Source organism: Pagrus major, chromosome 22 (assembly GCF_040436345.1).
Source record: "Pagrus major chromosome 22, Pma_NU_1.0".
Lineage (NCBI taxonomy): Eukaryota > Metazoa > Chordata > Actinopteri > Spariformes > Sparidae > Pagrus > Pagrus major.
The window spans coordinates 18,995,330-19,010,243 of record NC_133236.1 but is presented as its reverse complement, the minus strand read 5'-3'; the positions used below and the strand labels follow the sequence as shown (position 1 = coordinate 19,010,243).

Genomic DNA, 14,914 nt, shown 5'->3' with positions numbered 1-14,914 from the left:
GAAGAGGCTAATTACCTTTCATCATTCATTTGGAGTCCTTGGTTACAGCTCAGCATGCTCACCGCAAATATGTGATAATGATACCAGCTCTGACTGCATGATCAATTCCTTTGATAAATAACAACACTACAGCGCTGGCTGGATGTCTGTGATGAGTTTGTGTAAATGCAGGTCAAGTGCTGCATACGAAAAAACGTTAAGCAGTGGGATGAATTTCTGATTCATCTGTATCACCTTTAAATATTCATACCCACAAACAACCGTTACTGTAATGTAAAATAACAGCAGAGAGGATGCACACTTGTAGTAAAAATTTTATTTAGAATAAAACAACGTAGCCATATTACACGTAGTGTGGTCAATCTATTTTACATACCTCAGGAGAAGCGACACAGTTCTGCCATGGTACGGTTCATCATGATTGGAATCATTAAAATCATCACCAACATCATCATTAGTCTACAGTCAGAGGAGGTTATAGTAGTGTTGTTCAGTCTCACAAGTTTTACAGGATAGCATATAGCACGACAACACAACGCAGTGAGGGACCAGTGCTAGAAGGCCAGTGGAAAAACCAACAACAGATAAAGTAACACTCGCTTCAGCAGGCCACAAACCCATTGTGGTACAGTAATCGTAACATTTTTTTTTTTACTTGGTATCTCCTCGTTGCAGTGTACACCAATACAGTAAGCTGAAGCTTAGAATGCTAAACCAGGCTGTTCTTGTTCTGTAAATGATCACTAAGTTTACAAACCACAAAGCAAAACTGTGTCTATGAGTCTGAGGTAGCAAGGCAATCATGGCTTTCCTCTGATTTCTGAACATATATCTTTAAAAAAAACTATTCTACATAATGACGGCGGGCCTCTTACAAACCCAAATTCAGAACAACTTTCGATTTAAATCTTTATGTTCCTAAACGTCTCTCTTTATACACAATCCCACTTTAATTCTGATCTGTCTTCCACACATGGAATGACACACTGTATAGGCACAGAAGGGGTAAAGTTTATATTAACAAATCTCAGTCGGCGCAAAGTGCGCCGACACATCAATGCTTTAAAGGGGAACTTGACATCGAGCATGCTACGAGATAGATCTTCAAAACAAAACAGACGCTTTGAGAAGTGACAGTCTGCGTCTTCAAACTGATCCTTTCAGCCACTGGATGTAATTACTCAGGAACTGTGCGTGCTCCTAAATGTAGAACAAAAAAAATCTGTGGCTCTTCCACTGACAAACAACTACAACTGGGGGCTGGAGGGTACGAAGCAGTGGAATGACAAAATAATGTAACAGTTTGATTCCCAGTGAAGGCAAAACTGAACAAGAACAAAACACAAAAATCTCAAACCTCCCTCTGAAAAACAAAAAAAAAAGCATATTTTACTATACAAAGCCCCGTGTCCGTATACTCCTCTGCATATCTAAACAAATCACTGACAAATGTTGAACCAAGTTCAGGTACAATCTACAGTTCATAAAATGTACAGTTTGCATAGTACAAGACAAGGTGGTAAAAGTAGTTAAGTTGTCTGGTCCTGTGCGTCTTTGGGATTTTGGGTCGGGGAGATTGTTTGTTTGGGAATGGTCCTGTCTCTTCTCACTGTGCACGCACACTCACATGTGTGTGCGCACAAACACGCGCCGTCCTCTGTGGCGACCGCTGTCCTCACATCACCTGCAAGACAGAGAGCGCAAACATGAAATCCATTGGATAAGAGGACAAAAATTACCCTTTAAAACACCGTGGTGAGTGTCTGAGTTAAAGGATAAGTTCACACAAAAATGACAATTCACCTATCTGATGAAAAATCAGGTGAAGTTTCCACCAAACATTTCTGGGGCTTAACAGCAAAACAGCGTTAGAAATGTAAAAAAAAACCAACCAAAAATAAATTAACATAAAATGGCTCCATACTGCTTGTCTGGTGTAATCCAAGTCTCTGGAAGCCCCAGGATCCCAAATTGATTTGAAAAGATGTCATTTGTGCCCTCAACGTGCAGTCAAGCTTGTGCATCCACTTCAGACAGCATGCTAACGCTATTAGCTTAGCAGCTAAAGTGAGGATTAAGGGTTAAAAAAGGAGTAACATATTTTCAAATCAGTTTGGGATCTTGTAGCTTCCCTTTTTAAAAAGTCCCCATCTATTTCAGTTGTTAAGGAGAATGCTGCAACGCCGTTTTGCTGTGAAGCTACAAACATTTTTGGTGGCCTTTGAAACTTCACCTGACTGAGTTTTCATTTTTGGACCACTGTAAGTTAGTACTCTCAGTGCAGCAGGTACAGTAAAGCCACCTCATTGCTCTTCATCAAGACATCACCGGGTGGAAATATCTGAGATTCGAGCGAAGTAATCGGGTTTGAGAGCTGGTAAATGGACTGCGGTCCCTCAAGCCAGTTACAGTCCATTAGGAGCTCGGTGTGGAGGAAAGGGAGGAGGTTGGTGTGGATGATTCAGGGGAGATTTTACAAAGCATGGCCGTCCCCTTAGAAATGGAATTAGGCACTTAGACCTATTCGGTCATGCCTTCACGTGAAAACCAGCAGTAAGTGTTTGAAACTGTGCTTGCCAAGTTCAGTGAGAAAAAAGGAGAATGAAGAGATGATACAAATAAATATGAGTAAAAGGAGACTGAGGAGATATCAGAAGAGTTTTTTATGGGCTTTTTAGAGCGTAATGATAAACTTGATCGAACTTAAATTAAATCTAGAGGTTTAAAATCCCAAAAGTGATTAGTTGATGTGCAATGGTGATTACAGGGGAAGGCAGAAATCAAATGGGAAAGTGTGTTTCTAATTTCAAACAGCCAATACAAATAAGCAGTTTAACTGGTGTGTGAAGGTATCAGCTGCGTGTGAAAAACAAGTCGAGCCGTTTAAAAAGACAGCGACAGAATGGGGAGAGAGACGAGAGCTGAAGGGCATCAGAGTGGGGTAAAAAATTACAGCAGGCAGAGGTCAGAGTGGCAACAGCTTTCACAGCACCTCTGTCCCAAAATGCACCTTGGCCTCAGACCGCGGGAACAAGATGAGCAGCTAATGGCGCTCCCCAGACATCCATTAGCCGTCTCTTTCTCACAGGCCACCAAATGTGGAGGGCTGAGGCAGGTGAAGGCTACATGGAGGGCTGTAATTACCTCTTGTGCTCTGCTCAAACTTCTCTCACCTTTGCCAGTTACTAAAATAGTGACCCGGAAAAACACACAAAAAAGCAGAGAGGAAGAAAAACAGGCGCTGCAGATACACAAGACTGTTTTATAGAACTAAAAGTGCGGAAGAACCTCGCCTTACCTGTGGCCTTGAGGAGAGGCTTGAGGCTGTGGGAGACAAAGCAAAGAGACAGCAGAGTAGTTTAACACTTCAACTCCTCAGTTCATTTCTGTTTTTATAAGCCTACACTAAATTATCAGCCTCTGGGTCCCCTCCCACGTATTCATGCACACGCTCGGCTCTGTGCTGTTCAGTCCCGGTGCCTCGGAGCTGTGCACTAACCAAATGCTAATAACGCTGGAGCGTCTGCCAGATTAGAATGGATTTTTAACTAAAGCCCTCATAGGAAAAAAAAATTCGAATGCAATTTGAAGTCGGTGAGCTTTGACTCGCTACTCGAACATTTTTATTTATTTTTCTATGTGATTAATATCCCCAGAGGTGGATAGTCTTTCAAATTCTGCTATAAAGTGTAATGAGGGTCTAACGTTTTTCCCGATCGTATCAAACACCAAATTTAAATGATAATCAAAACAAACCCAAAGGCTGTATTTAAAAAATATGTGTTTGAGAAAGCATTTCATCTGAATCAAAAACCAAAGTCTCAATCCAGAGGAGCCTGTATGTGCTACACAAACAATGATTACACTGAAATAGCACATTCTATGTACCATTCTTCATTGAAATACAATACAAGACCCTTTGAAATCATGACTTCCGACAAGTGCACAGCTGCTCGAGCTGCAATCGTTTATACATGACACCTCACTGCGCCCACACACAAACAAACAAAGCCAAACGACAGTTTGAGGTACAAATGACAAAGACTGATGCAGAGCAGGAGTGTGTGAGGTCGTGACAGAGAAAGATGAAGGCAGAGGGATCAACAAAAGCAGCTGGAGGAGGTAAAGGAGACGATTTGAAGGTGGTTGAAGAGTCAAGTTGAAATTGTAGATGATGTGTAATGTATCAGGAAAGTACCACAGTCTCTCCCCCGCCTCCATTTTCTGTTTCTATATCATTCATTGTTGCTACGTGATACGGCCTCAGCATGGTGAACCTCGTAGAAGGTCATGGATTTAAACAAGAAAAACTGAAGTATGAGTTGAAGGTGTCAAAAACAAAAATAATATCTGTAAAATGATCTATCTGGATGAGAACGGGGATTCTGATGAAAATGTGTATTTTCAAGATTTTCCTGTCATACATCCATAAATTTAGTAGATGCAAGATGCAACTTGAATGTGTGACTGATTTAATGAGCCTTGTCATGAGGTCTGTAACGGCTTCAATTGTTTACCTGATGGTATATAAGTCAAGACTATCTAAAGGTTTGCAAAGAACACTATGCTTGGGTCTTCTCTGCATGCCTCCTGATGTAAAGAGGAAGATTTGTTAAAAAATATTGTGATAAATAGCTTACACCAAGAAATGTTAATTAACAAATGAAAACAGTTATCGTGCATATTATACTCTAGTGTTGTCAAAAATGTTTATAAATATATAAATAAATATCGAAAACTGTTATGCTGAGTATTTTCGGATTGTGGACTCTGTAGTAGTTAAGGCTATGCCCTTTTAATGCGCCGTTATGTCATTTTTTCCCGCCATATTTATCGACTCTGACCTCATTCTGATCCACACATTTTTAATAACTGTCTCTTCATCCGAGCCCTTATTTCCCGCCACTGTTCAATATAAAGTGACGTCCTTGTTGCAACTTTAAACAGCCAGTTGGTTAATTGTCTCGTATACGATTGCAAACTGACTCTTTTTGGGTTTTAGACCATTCTACCAATGGTCTAAAAAACCCCAAAAAGAGTCAGTTTCAAAGGCATTTGAAGGTGTCATGTTGAATTTAAGGAAAACTGGTTGAGAAATATTGTGACATCTCCATTATTTTTTACTTTTGATAGACCAAATGATTAATCGAGATGAAAAATCTGCAGAGGAGGGTGCAAACTTGCCTAATTCACACATTTTGAACACCACACATGAATTTTCCCTGTAAGGGGATGAAGTATGAACAGTTAAACGGAGTGACATGCACAATTTTTCTGCTGACCGGCGTCCTTGTGGCAAAACACAAATCTGCCTTCAGAGACTGGGAAGACACGGTGGGAGAGAGGAGGAGGAGGAAACTTACGACTGCATGCAGGAAAGGAGTTGTTAATCTGCTCCATTACATCTGCCAGGTCAGAGCTGCTGTTGTGGGAGTCAAGCAGCTCATCTGAACAAACACACACACATACGCACACACAGATTGAATTTCAGGGAACACAGATACACTTTGAAATGGCACCACAGAGAGCAACAAGTTTCCATTTGCAGAGAAACAGTGTGAGATCTTTTCTGTGTTGTGAGCAATGTTCAAACTCTGTGTACCTGCTAAATGCAGCACAAAGTGGCTTCTGCCCCAGTGATTGAAATCCAAGGACTGTACACCAAGACCAAGTGTTTGTGTCTGAGTATGCAAGTCTTTCTGAGCTCGAGTGTCTCACCTGAGTTTTCAGTAAGTGGCCCTCGATCTGGCACGGTGGGAGAGGACACTCCGTTTACCCTCGAGTCCACCTCCGGCTGAGAGACGGACAGACGGAGAGTGAGAGAGAAGAAAGCAAAAAAAAAGCAAACTCCATTATTATAACATAATTATTCCGCTTGGCATACGCTTGACAACTTCACAATTAGCCGTGCTTCACAGCGGCAGGCGGCGACAAGGGAATACCAGAGGGCGGCACGACGAGGATAATGTTATGTGTGCAGAGACGTCTCTCACAAACGCTCTCTGCCGATGTCCCGACTCGAGTTTGACATGCTACGGTATCAATCACATTCAAAGACCTCAAAAGACATTTGCATAGTTAGATTTTCTGACTAATTGTTGCATAGGGAGAGAGTGCAACAGTAGACATTCCATGACTGCCAACACAAAATATTGAAATTAAAGCTATGAAAGGCTGCCAAAACATACAGAGGATTTTCCTGTGTCCATAAACATACACTACACATAAAGGCAGGAGACGTGTATTTGTCTTGCCTTCCTATCCACTGAGCTGAGGTGTTGTGACAGACATTGATGCAGCCGCCGCAGGTGCTGAAGAAGCAGACAGTGAATGCAGATGACCTACATTAATCCAGCAATGTTTGCATCCACTATGTTTTTGACAGGGACCCGTCTGTAACAGATTGCTTAACTGTTGTTCCGGTTCGTACTGCTATCGGCTGTTGTCTGCACTATGACTCGGCCTCAGGAAAAATTGTTGTGCCCCAAGACGTCCTGAAATCCGCAGATAGCGATAATCTGTAATTTCATTTTTTATTACCTAAATAAATAAAAGTAAAAACACAGGTATTCAGTTCACAGGCTGATAAGAAAAGTCTGTTGTCAAAGCAGTAAAAAGAGAAGATTGACAGAAAATAGCCCAGATGCTCCAAAAAACCTAACAAAATAGTTTCTTAATAAATCAATTAGAGATTAATTGGTGAAACTGGTGAAAACATGCTCTGGCCCCTACATGATGTCAGGCCACAATTACAGCATCCCACGTTCCCTTTAGCTTCTCAACAGAGAGAAATCAAATCAATGTTTCCTCCCTCGTCACCCCTCTTCTTCTCCTTCTACTTCATCTCCTTGTGCCCCCGGCACCAGTAAAGGCTAACATGTTGGAAATGTCTCTGGAGCACAGCCAGTGTCTCGAGGCTCGTCTGAGAATAGCTAGGGTCAGGGCTTTGGTCAGCCTGCAGGAGTGTGGATTTAATGCGTGCCATCAAGCTAGCTGGGTTTATTATTCCGCAGCTTGGCAGTAACGCTGACGCTTGATGGAAAGACATGTTGACACAACGTCAGGACTCCGGGGACTAAAATGGCAGAAAACAGATGTTCTTATTTAGCATAGGGATGGTTGTGTGTACGCAGGTAGTTGTGCATGTGATTAGGACTGCATTTCTTTTGTCTCTCAGAATCAGCATCAATCAGTTTACAAAAAACAAAAAACACACAGGAGGGAAACATTGCTGAGACACAGCACGAGAAAGTTGACAGATTACGATAAACAACTCCATAATGAAAGAAGACTTTCTACATTATGTTGCTTTAAATAATTAGACTTCATGTTAATTTGGTAACACTACATACATTAAGGTACACATACCATTTCCTTGTTGCTTAGTAGCATACATATTAGTAGTGTATTGGCTCGTTATAAGTCATTATAAAGCACTAATTAAAGGTGCAATATGTAAGAATTGGCCACCTGCTAAATTCATGCTCAAAAGAAATAGGGGGCAGTATATCACCTGAGTTACTGACTGCTAAAGCTGCAGGAATGTTACACCAAAACAGGCTGTTGCTAGCTGGTTAGCATACTAACTTCAGTAGATATTTCTGTAACACAATATATAGACATCATAATGTCAAATCTGTTGTTTCTTCACATTCTGTTGATAATTCAGTTAATTTTTTAATGATTTCAACCAAAATTCTTACATATTGCACCTTTAATACCTTGCATATGCATGAGCATATTCTAGTACTCAGCCATTAACTTCAAGAGTATTCTCTCAATAACCTCCCGATGACGGCTTAATTATATTAAGTAAGCGGGTTGCTGTACATGAATTATGATCTTAATATGCTTTGCATTGGCATTATATGGTGGTACTACCACAAGAATGGTCATTCTCCCTTAACAACATTAAAAACAGATGGTGTGTAACAAAACACACAACTACAGTTAATAGTGTCCAAATGACTTTAACTTCTAACTCAATGTAAGTTCCCCTTTCTAAAGTGAAATCTGGCTCATAATTTATTCACTAGTAGTTTGATTTAAGGAACAGAATAAGGCATTAAGAAGTGCTTTATAATGACTGAATGTGTACTGTGATGTAAAGTGTTTTTTTTAATTTGACAGTTACAGCTTCTATTTACTTTTTAGATTAGATTAGCTATAACAATAACACAGTGCTTTAATGTTAAGCCACATTAGTATTTTTACTTTATAAGATTGAAGATTTTTAGATAGCATTCTGTATACCAGTCAGCTTATTAACTACTTCATTTTACTGTCTAAAAATGGAAAATCTTGAATATGATGAAGCATGGGTGCACACAAAACTTGATTTCTGTCAGAATCTTAATCTTCATCCATTAAAAATCTGCCGAGTCACGTCAGCTGCCTTCCCCCGGCCGTATTTGTTGTGAGTTATTACAGTGCTTCCAGCTCCACAGCTTCCAGAGAGCCAATACCTGCCCGTGTGTTTGCTCAGTCTTGATTTGTCGGGATTGCTGTTTGTTTGGCTTGAGGGTTTTGTGCATTTCTCACTTGGCACAAACAATCCAACCTCGGTGAGCAATTAGGCCAGGCATAAACAAATCTGGAAGTTATTGATAGAGGGACTGGAGACGAGCGCTGGACTCCTGGATGGAATGGTAATGATGTGATTAGGATGTAATCTGAGCATTGATGAGCAGGTTCTGTTTCTCAAAGGCACAAAAAAAAGGGAGGACGAAAACTGAATGGTTTCGCACGTTTAAATCCAGACACTGTGTATGTCTACGTGGGAGGTTAATAGACGCACAAGTACATATTTATGTTGATGATTTATTTGAATGACTTTGGATGACTCTTTAATTTATTGAAAGCATTCTGTTGCACTTTTTAAATGACTTTTTTTATTTTACGAGTTGCACTGAAACAGCCCGACCAGCTGTTGTGTGTGAGCCGGTCCGTGAACTTTGATTATTGCCCTGCTGCTATCAAAAAACAAGCCTAATGAGCTAAAAGAAAAGGCAACTTATGGGAGGAAATAAACTTCAAGTCACAGTTGTGTATGGGCTGTGCTCAAAAGGCTGTGAAAATCAGAATTCCTCTGGAAGAAATTTATTAAGGGTCATATTAGGAGGCAATCGCCAACTCCTATGTGCTGCTATATTAATGTCTATTGGGATTAAGGTAGTTGTCTTATGTTACTTTCAAAGCTCACATACCAACTGCTCTTTGTTAAGCTCACAAATGCTTCCAGCTGGCCTTCATTTCATGTAATTGTGATTAAGCTACTTCAGGTTCGCAGTCTTTTTCCATTAGTAGACAACTTAGAACATCTATGTTCTTTTCTGTCCGCTGCGCACCAAAACTACAGCCATTCTTTCTGCAAATGGCCTCTTCAAAGCAACATAATGAATCTATTTCAAACAAGTCCATTTTGCAGTTGGCAGAGAAAAGGTTCGCAACAACAAGAGACAAAAACGCTGAGTCCTTTTTTCTGAGAGATGACTATTTTTGTCAAGTATGAGTCTATGAATATATTTCTCCGTCTCTGCTCAGACATAACCCGTGGCATCTTGGGATAAAGCAAGCCCAACAAACAGGTGTAAGTGATGTGTCACCTGGTGCAGTAGTTGTCGGAGGCGGTGGAGCTGAGACTCCAGCTGTTTGTTGTGTTCCTCCAAGATGTGCATGCGGGCCTCTAGCCGGCCCTTGTGTTGTCGAAGCAGCTTGGCCTCGGCTAAGAGATCGGCTTCGTCAGGGTGACCGAAAGATCCCTCCGACTCCCAGGGGCCTCCAGCAGGGGCCCCTCGCTGGCCATGCTGCTCCCTTAGCTGCTCGTACTCCCTCTGCAGGGTCCTGGGAAACAAGGGTAGTATTTATACCCATTTATTTATAATTATCATTAACTGAAGTAAAATTAGCAATACAGAAGCAAAAATACTTGTAAAAATTACTAGTAAAAGTCCTGTAAAGTAAAGTAAGGCAGTATTATCAGCTATATAAACTTAAACTGTCAAAAGTAAAAGTACTTGTGCTGCAGGATACTTGGTAAAAAAGTGAAAGAATAAGTTCACTCAAACTTATTCACCCCCAGTGAGTGTGTACCCTTCCTGAAGTGGGTGCGTCAAGGGTGTAAATAACGTCTTTTCAAATCAATTTGGGATCTCTGGGTTTCCAGAGACTTGGATTACGCCAGATGAGCTGTCAGAGCCATTTTTTGTTTTTTATTCAGTTGTTTTCTTGTAATGTTTTAAAACAAGTCCCCATCTACTTTAGCTGTGTAAGAAAATGCTGCAATGTTGTTTTGCTGTGAAACTCCACAAATGTTTTGTGGACTACAAAACTTCCTCTGACCTCCCATCGCATGAGGGTGACTAGAAAATGACTGAACTATTATTCTATGGTAAACTGTTACTTTAAGTAAAGTAACTGAGTAAATGTACTTATGTTTCTTTACAACACTGCTAACATCTATCTATACCCAACATCATTAGTCATTTTATTTGTGTTTATGTACAATTATGCATGTATGTACAGGCAGGTGACAAATTTAAAGGGAAACTGTAACAAAAAATCGCAGATGCTTCCATTCAGGGAACTAGGGGTCACTAGGGTTTATACTTACACTGTTCATATTATAAATACTATGTCATATTGTAAATACCAAGTATATATTGTAAATACTATGTATATACGAGTTAATTCTATTTCTTATCTCTTATTATATTGTTTCTTTTTTACTTTTTATTATTGTTTAAGTGTGATACTGTCCTTTGGCTGCTGTGACTAAGGAATTTCCCCATTTGCGGGACAAATAAAGGAATTCTGATTCTGATTCTGATTCTGTATGGTTGTGAAAATTATGTGGATAATTTCCTATGGCCTTCACAGTCATTAACTCTTAACCCAACTGATTACTTCTGGGAGAATACAGTAATCATAACACCGAATGAAGAGGTACATGTATCCTTTTGGAAGAATGGTGTTTATCTCTCCTATAGAGTCTCAAGGTCAAGGTAGAAGTTATTTGTGAAGAGGGGCATGTACATTTATGTTCCTACTTACAGTATTTACACGCAAATGCTTCTGTTACTGTATGTACAATATCTGCGCATGTATTTGTTTTCTGAACATTATCTAATGGATTTGTGTATACACAGCAAACCTGTATATGTATCTTGTGTCATTTTCTATATTACATTACTATTTAAGGGTCCTTTTATTGTGTTTTTTAAATTCATTTACATTATTGTAGCCATTAGAGAGTGTTGTACCCCTCTGAGCCTTGTATAAATAGATCAGAGGACTTGTGCTTCAACTACTAATCCTAGAGTAGGTGTGTTTTTGGTATATAATTACTGCAAACAAACAAATACGGTCCAATATGATTGTTATTATCTCAGAAGGACTCAACAGAGCATTCAAAAGCTACTTCTTAACCCCCACAGCGGGGTGCCACAGAAAAATACCACAGTCATGTTTACCCCTGCTTTCTCTCAGTCAAATCCTATTTGAAGTAGATAGACAAACATAAAGGCTCCCCCACCACCTCCACCACCACCAAATCTCTCACCTCACTCCCTCCTCACCCACTCTCTCTATCGGTGCAGAACCATAAGCTGCCGTGCTTTACTTAAGTTGGCATTTATGAGCCTTGCAGTAAAGCTCTCTCTCTCCTCCTTGCTCTCCTGCAGTGCCTGCGTGTAATCAGTGTTAAATCACTCCAGTCGGGCTTCTGGCTGTGCAAAAGCACCTATATAACAATAGATGGTACAGTGACTCTGTTTCTAAGCCATCTCCATTTACTAATCAAACCGGGGAAGGACTTGGCGTGTGAGACAGACTGGAGGGGTACGGGAAGTGTGTGCACGTACTGATGTGTGGCAATGAGCACGTGAACTCAAATGACACCAAGCAGCTGTGAGTTAATACAGTATAAAAGGGACTAAGAGAAGAAGAAGATACACAGACACATTTGATTTTGACCGAGATAAATTCTCAACCAAGTAATATTTCCCCAATGTCTTTGGTCTTCACCATCTCCTTAATGGATATTTTTAAAGCCTTACCTCTGCTCCTCCTCCAGACGAGCTATGATCCGCTCCAGCTCGCCTCGTTCCTCCCTCTCCACGGCCTGTAGGATCTGGGCAGGACTCTGGGGCTGACTGCAGGGGGAGCCCTCCCCTCCCAGCGTCTGACAGTACTGCAGGATCAGGGCATGCTCGTCGTCCCTGTGGGGAGGGGTGAGAGTGCAGAGCCGTGCGATGAGAGAGGAGCCCAAACATTTTGTCCCTGTTAGTCAGTTCAAATCAGTTTCCGTTCTGTTAGTGGGGAGGACTTTGTTGAGCATTTGATTGATTTTCAACACAAAGAATGTTTTGAAGAGTTATGGTAATTAGAAAATCATTACATTTGGAAATAGCTTTGAAAGGATGCTTGGAAATTGTCATTTATCACAGCAATGCTCTAAAAATGCAGGGAGCAGGAACTACTGAACCTGTGACATTGAACAAAAAAATACTTTAGAGAGCAAACTGCACAACAGAAAGAATGTTTGTTATGGCTTCAATTTATGCCTGATTTAGAAACTACATAACTGCTTAGGAAACCGGGACTTACATTAAAAAAACAAAATGCATATAGTATAAAAACAGTATCTATTCAAATGTGTTCTCTCACAATTTTTGATGATCTTTTTGCCTCGCTTGTTTCGGATTAGTTACAGTCCATAGTTGTAAGGATTAACCTTAAGGATTAAGTCCTGCTAGTTTCGGTCTGTCTTCTACTATTAACAGTTTACTGAAAATCAAACATTTAACGATCTTTAATTTAGTGTCTTTAAATTTGATTCAAAGGCAGCTTAAAACAATAAATACTCCACTTACTGTTTCTCTGATAAGATAGTTACCTTTTACAAGAGTCATTAGTTCTGTGTCATAACAAAGTGAATTAACAAACATTGTTTAATCAAAATTGATATTTCTCAGTTACAGATTACAGCGAGGGAAAATGCTGAGAGCACACTTGCTTTTAGTTTAGTTCTGCTTTAGCAGTAGCTGGTCAGTTTGTCTATTTGTCTTTGGCTTTATAGGGCAGGGTAGATCTGTTCATTTAAACAGAGCTGGAGATGAAGTGCAATCATGTCACCATCACCAACAAAGTGCAAGGTTGGCACAGTGCCATGAAACTGCTAAAATTCCTGAACTGATGTAACTACAGCGTTTCATTTCCTTTTTTGTGAACCAATGTCAGTGGACGGCAAAGGCCAGAAAAACAAATAAAAAGTGCAGTTTCCAAGCACCAAATCTAAACAAAGATTGTGGTAGCTGCCATGATATATAAGATTTTAAGCTATTGTAGGTCTGCTACGCTGTAAGCCCCACAATCCCTGGTGGAACACGGATGTGTCAATCTCTACTATCTGATAGCTGGAATAAGGGGGGCTGTGAGGAGATGGAGGGAGCAGAGAAGAGAAGGAGCCTGACAACACTGATGGAAAGATATGGCGGGAGGGAAAGAGAAATGGCTGCTGCTGTCTGCTGTTGTGTATCCGTATGTGTGTGTATGTGTCCATCTCTTTATGTGCTAGCTGAGAGATCTGAAAGGTGGTGACAGGTCTTGCCAAAGCCCAGCTGTCACCTTCCTTCTGAAACACAACCAGAGCCTTGAAGTCTAAAACCTGACAACCACACACGTACCAAAAAAAAAGAAAGAAAGAAAGAAAGAAAGAAAGAAAGAAAGAAAGAAAGAAAGAAAGAAAGAAAAAGATGGCAGACTGTTATTTAAAAGTCCTTTCCATTGCTAAAGTGACTGTCATTTCCAGAGCCAGTTTGACAGCTTGAAATGGAGTTTGGCTGAGAAAGTTAAGTGGCATGGTGGCTCCATGTGTGGCTTTCTCTCCACTACTGACTCTATTTTAGTATTTTTTTTCAGCCTGTCGAAATATCCAGCAGTGCTGAGGCTGTCATTCTTTGACGTTAATATCCTGTTGTTATGAAACTTACATGAAGAAAAATACATATACACAGAACATTTAACTCACAATGGCAATTGCTGAGATCTGGGAACATGGTTACATCAGAGTTCAGCTGCAACACAGGCATGCAGGCAATCAAACTGGTTGTAAACAAACCAACAATTTGGAGAGATTATTAAAAGCGTAATGTTATTACTAATCCATCATTGCGATAGAAATAACCGTTTGGTGACCAAAAGTGCAAAAAATTCCAAAAATCAAAAAGTCCCTCAATTGATAGTATTATCATCTATCTAAAAAGGGGCATTAATCATTAAACAAATCACAAGGCAGATAATTTAGTCTAGGTAGGTGTAACATTCTGTTTTTATTTATGTTTTACACAGCATGCCAACCTTTTTTGAATCAGGTTTGTAATAGCAACAACAGAGCAACAGAATACTTTACTGACCTCTATGAGCTGAAAACGGTGCTATGCTTTAAGCCACACCTCTATCAGTGATATCCAGGCAGGTACTCTTGGCACCTTTTAAAGAATACGGTGACTTGCTATTAACCTGATTCACACGCTCTTATCAGGGCCAGACCATAACTGAGTGCATAATTCCTGGCTGTAATGAGTAAGTTAATCAAATAGGCTCTGGAGAGCACACTGGCAAACCGAAACCCCTCACTTTTACACAACGTACCCTTGAATTTCCCCACAGGAGTCATTCAATGACATACAGAAAATATTCAGAATGCCATTATCACCACATGCATTATAAGAGAGGTTGCGAATAGGAAGCTTTTTCTTTCTCCGAGATGACATGAATTATACTTTTTCATGACCGAGGGCCGGGTGAGCGCAAGTTAATGAAAGGTACACAGAATAAGGCTTTCACCTCCTTTTACATAAAAGGGACTATATTCTGAGGCAGCAGGCTTCCAAGAAAAGGGGTTTTATAATTC

General features: G+C 40.3%; 1 protein-coding gene across 4 annotated transcripts in view; it reads right to left on the bottom strand.

Annotated features, from left to right (window-relative positions):
- Nucleotides 1-301: 301 nt before the first annotated feature.
- Nucleotides 302-14,914, bottom strand: part of utrn (utrophin) — a 190,551-nt gene continuing 175,938 nt past the window's right edge. For 3 of the 4 annotated variants that reach the window (XM_073492397.1, XM_073492399.1, XM_073492398.1), the window contains 6 exons: nucleotides 12,057-12,218; nucleotides 9,606-9,843; nucleotides 5,719-5,794; nucleotides 5,364-5,447; nucleotides 3,299-3,324; nucleotides 302-1,684 (listed from right to left, as the gene is read on the bottom strand). In XM_073492397.1, the coding sequence (XP_073348498.1) occupies nucleotides 1,676-1,684; nucleotides 3,299-3,324; nucleotides 5,364-5,447; nucleotides 5,719-5,794; nucleotides 9,606-9,843; nucleotides 12,057-12,218 (595 nt within the window). In that variant the 3' untranslated portion in view covers nucleotides 302-1,675. The remainder of the gene's footprint in view (nucleotides 1,685-3,298; nucleotides 3,325-5,363; nucleotides 5,448-5,718; nucleotides 5,795-9,605; nucleotides 9,844-12,056; nucleotides 12,219-14,914) is intronic. The other variant, XM_073492400.1, reaches the window with a different exon arrangement.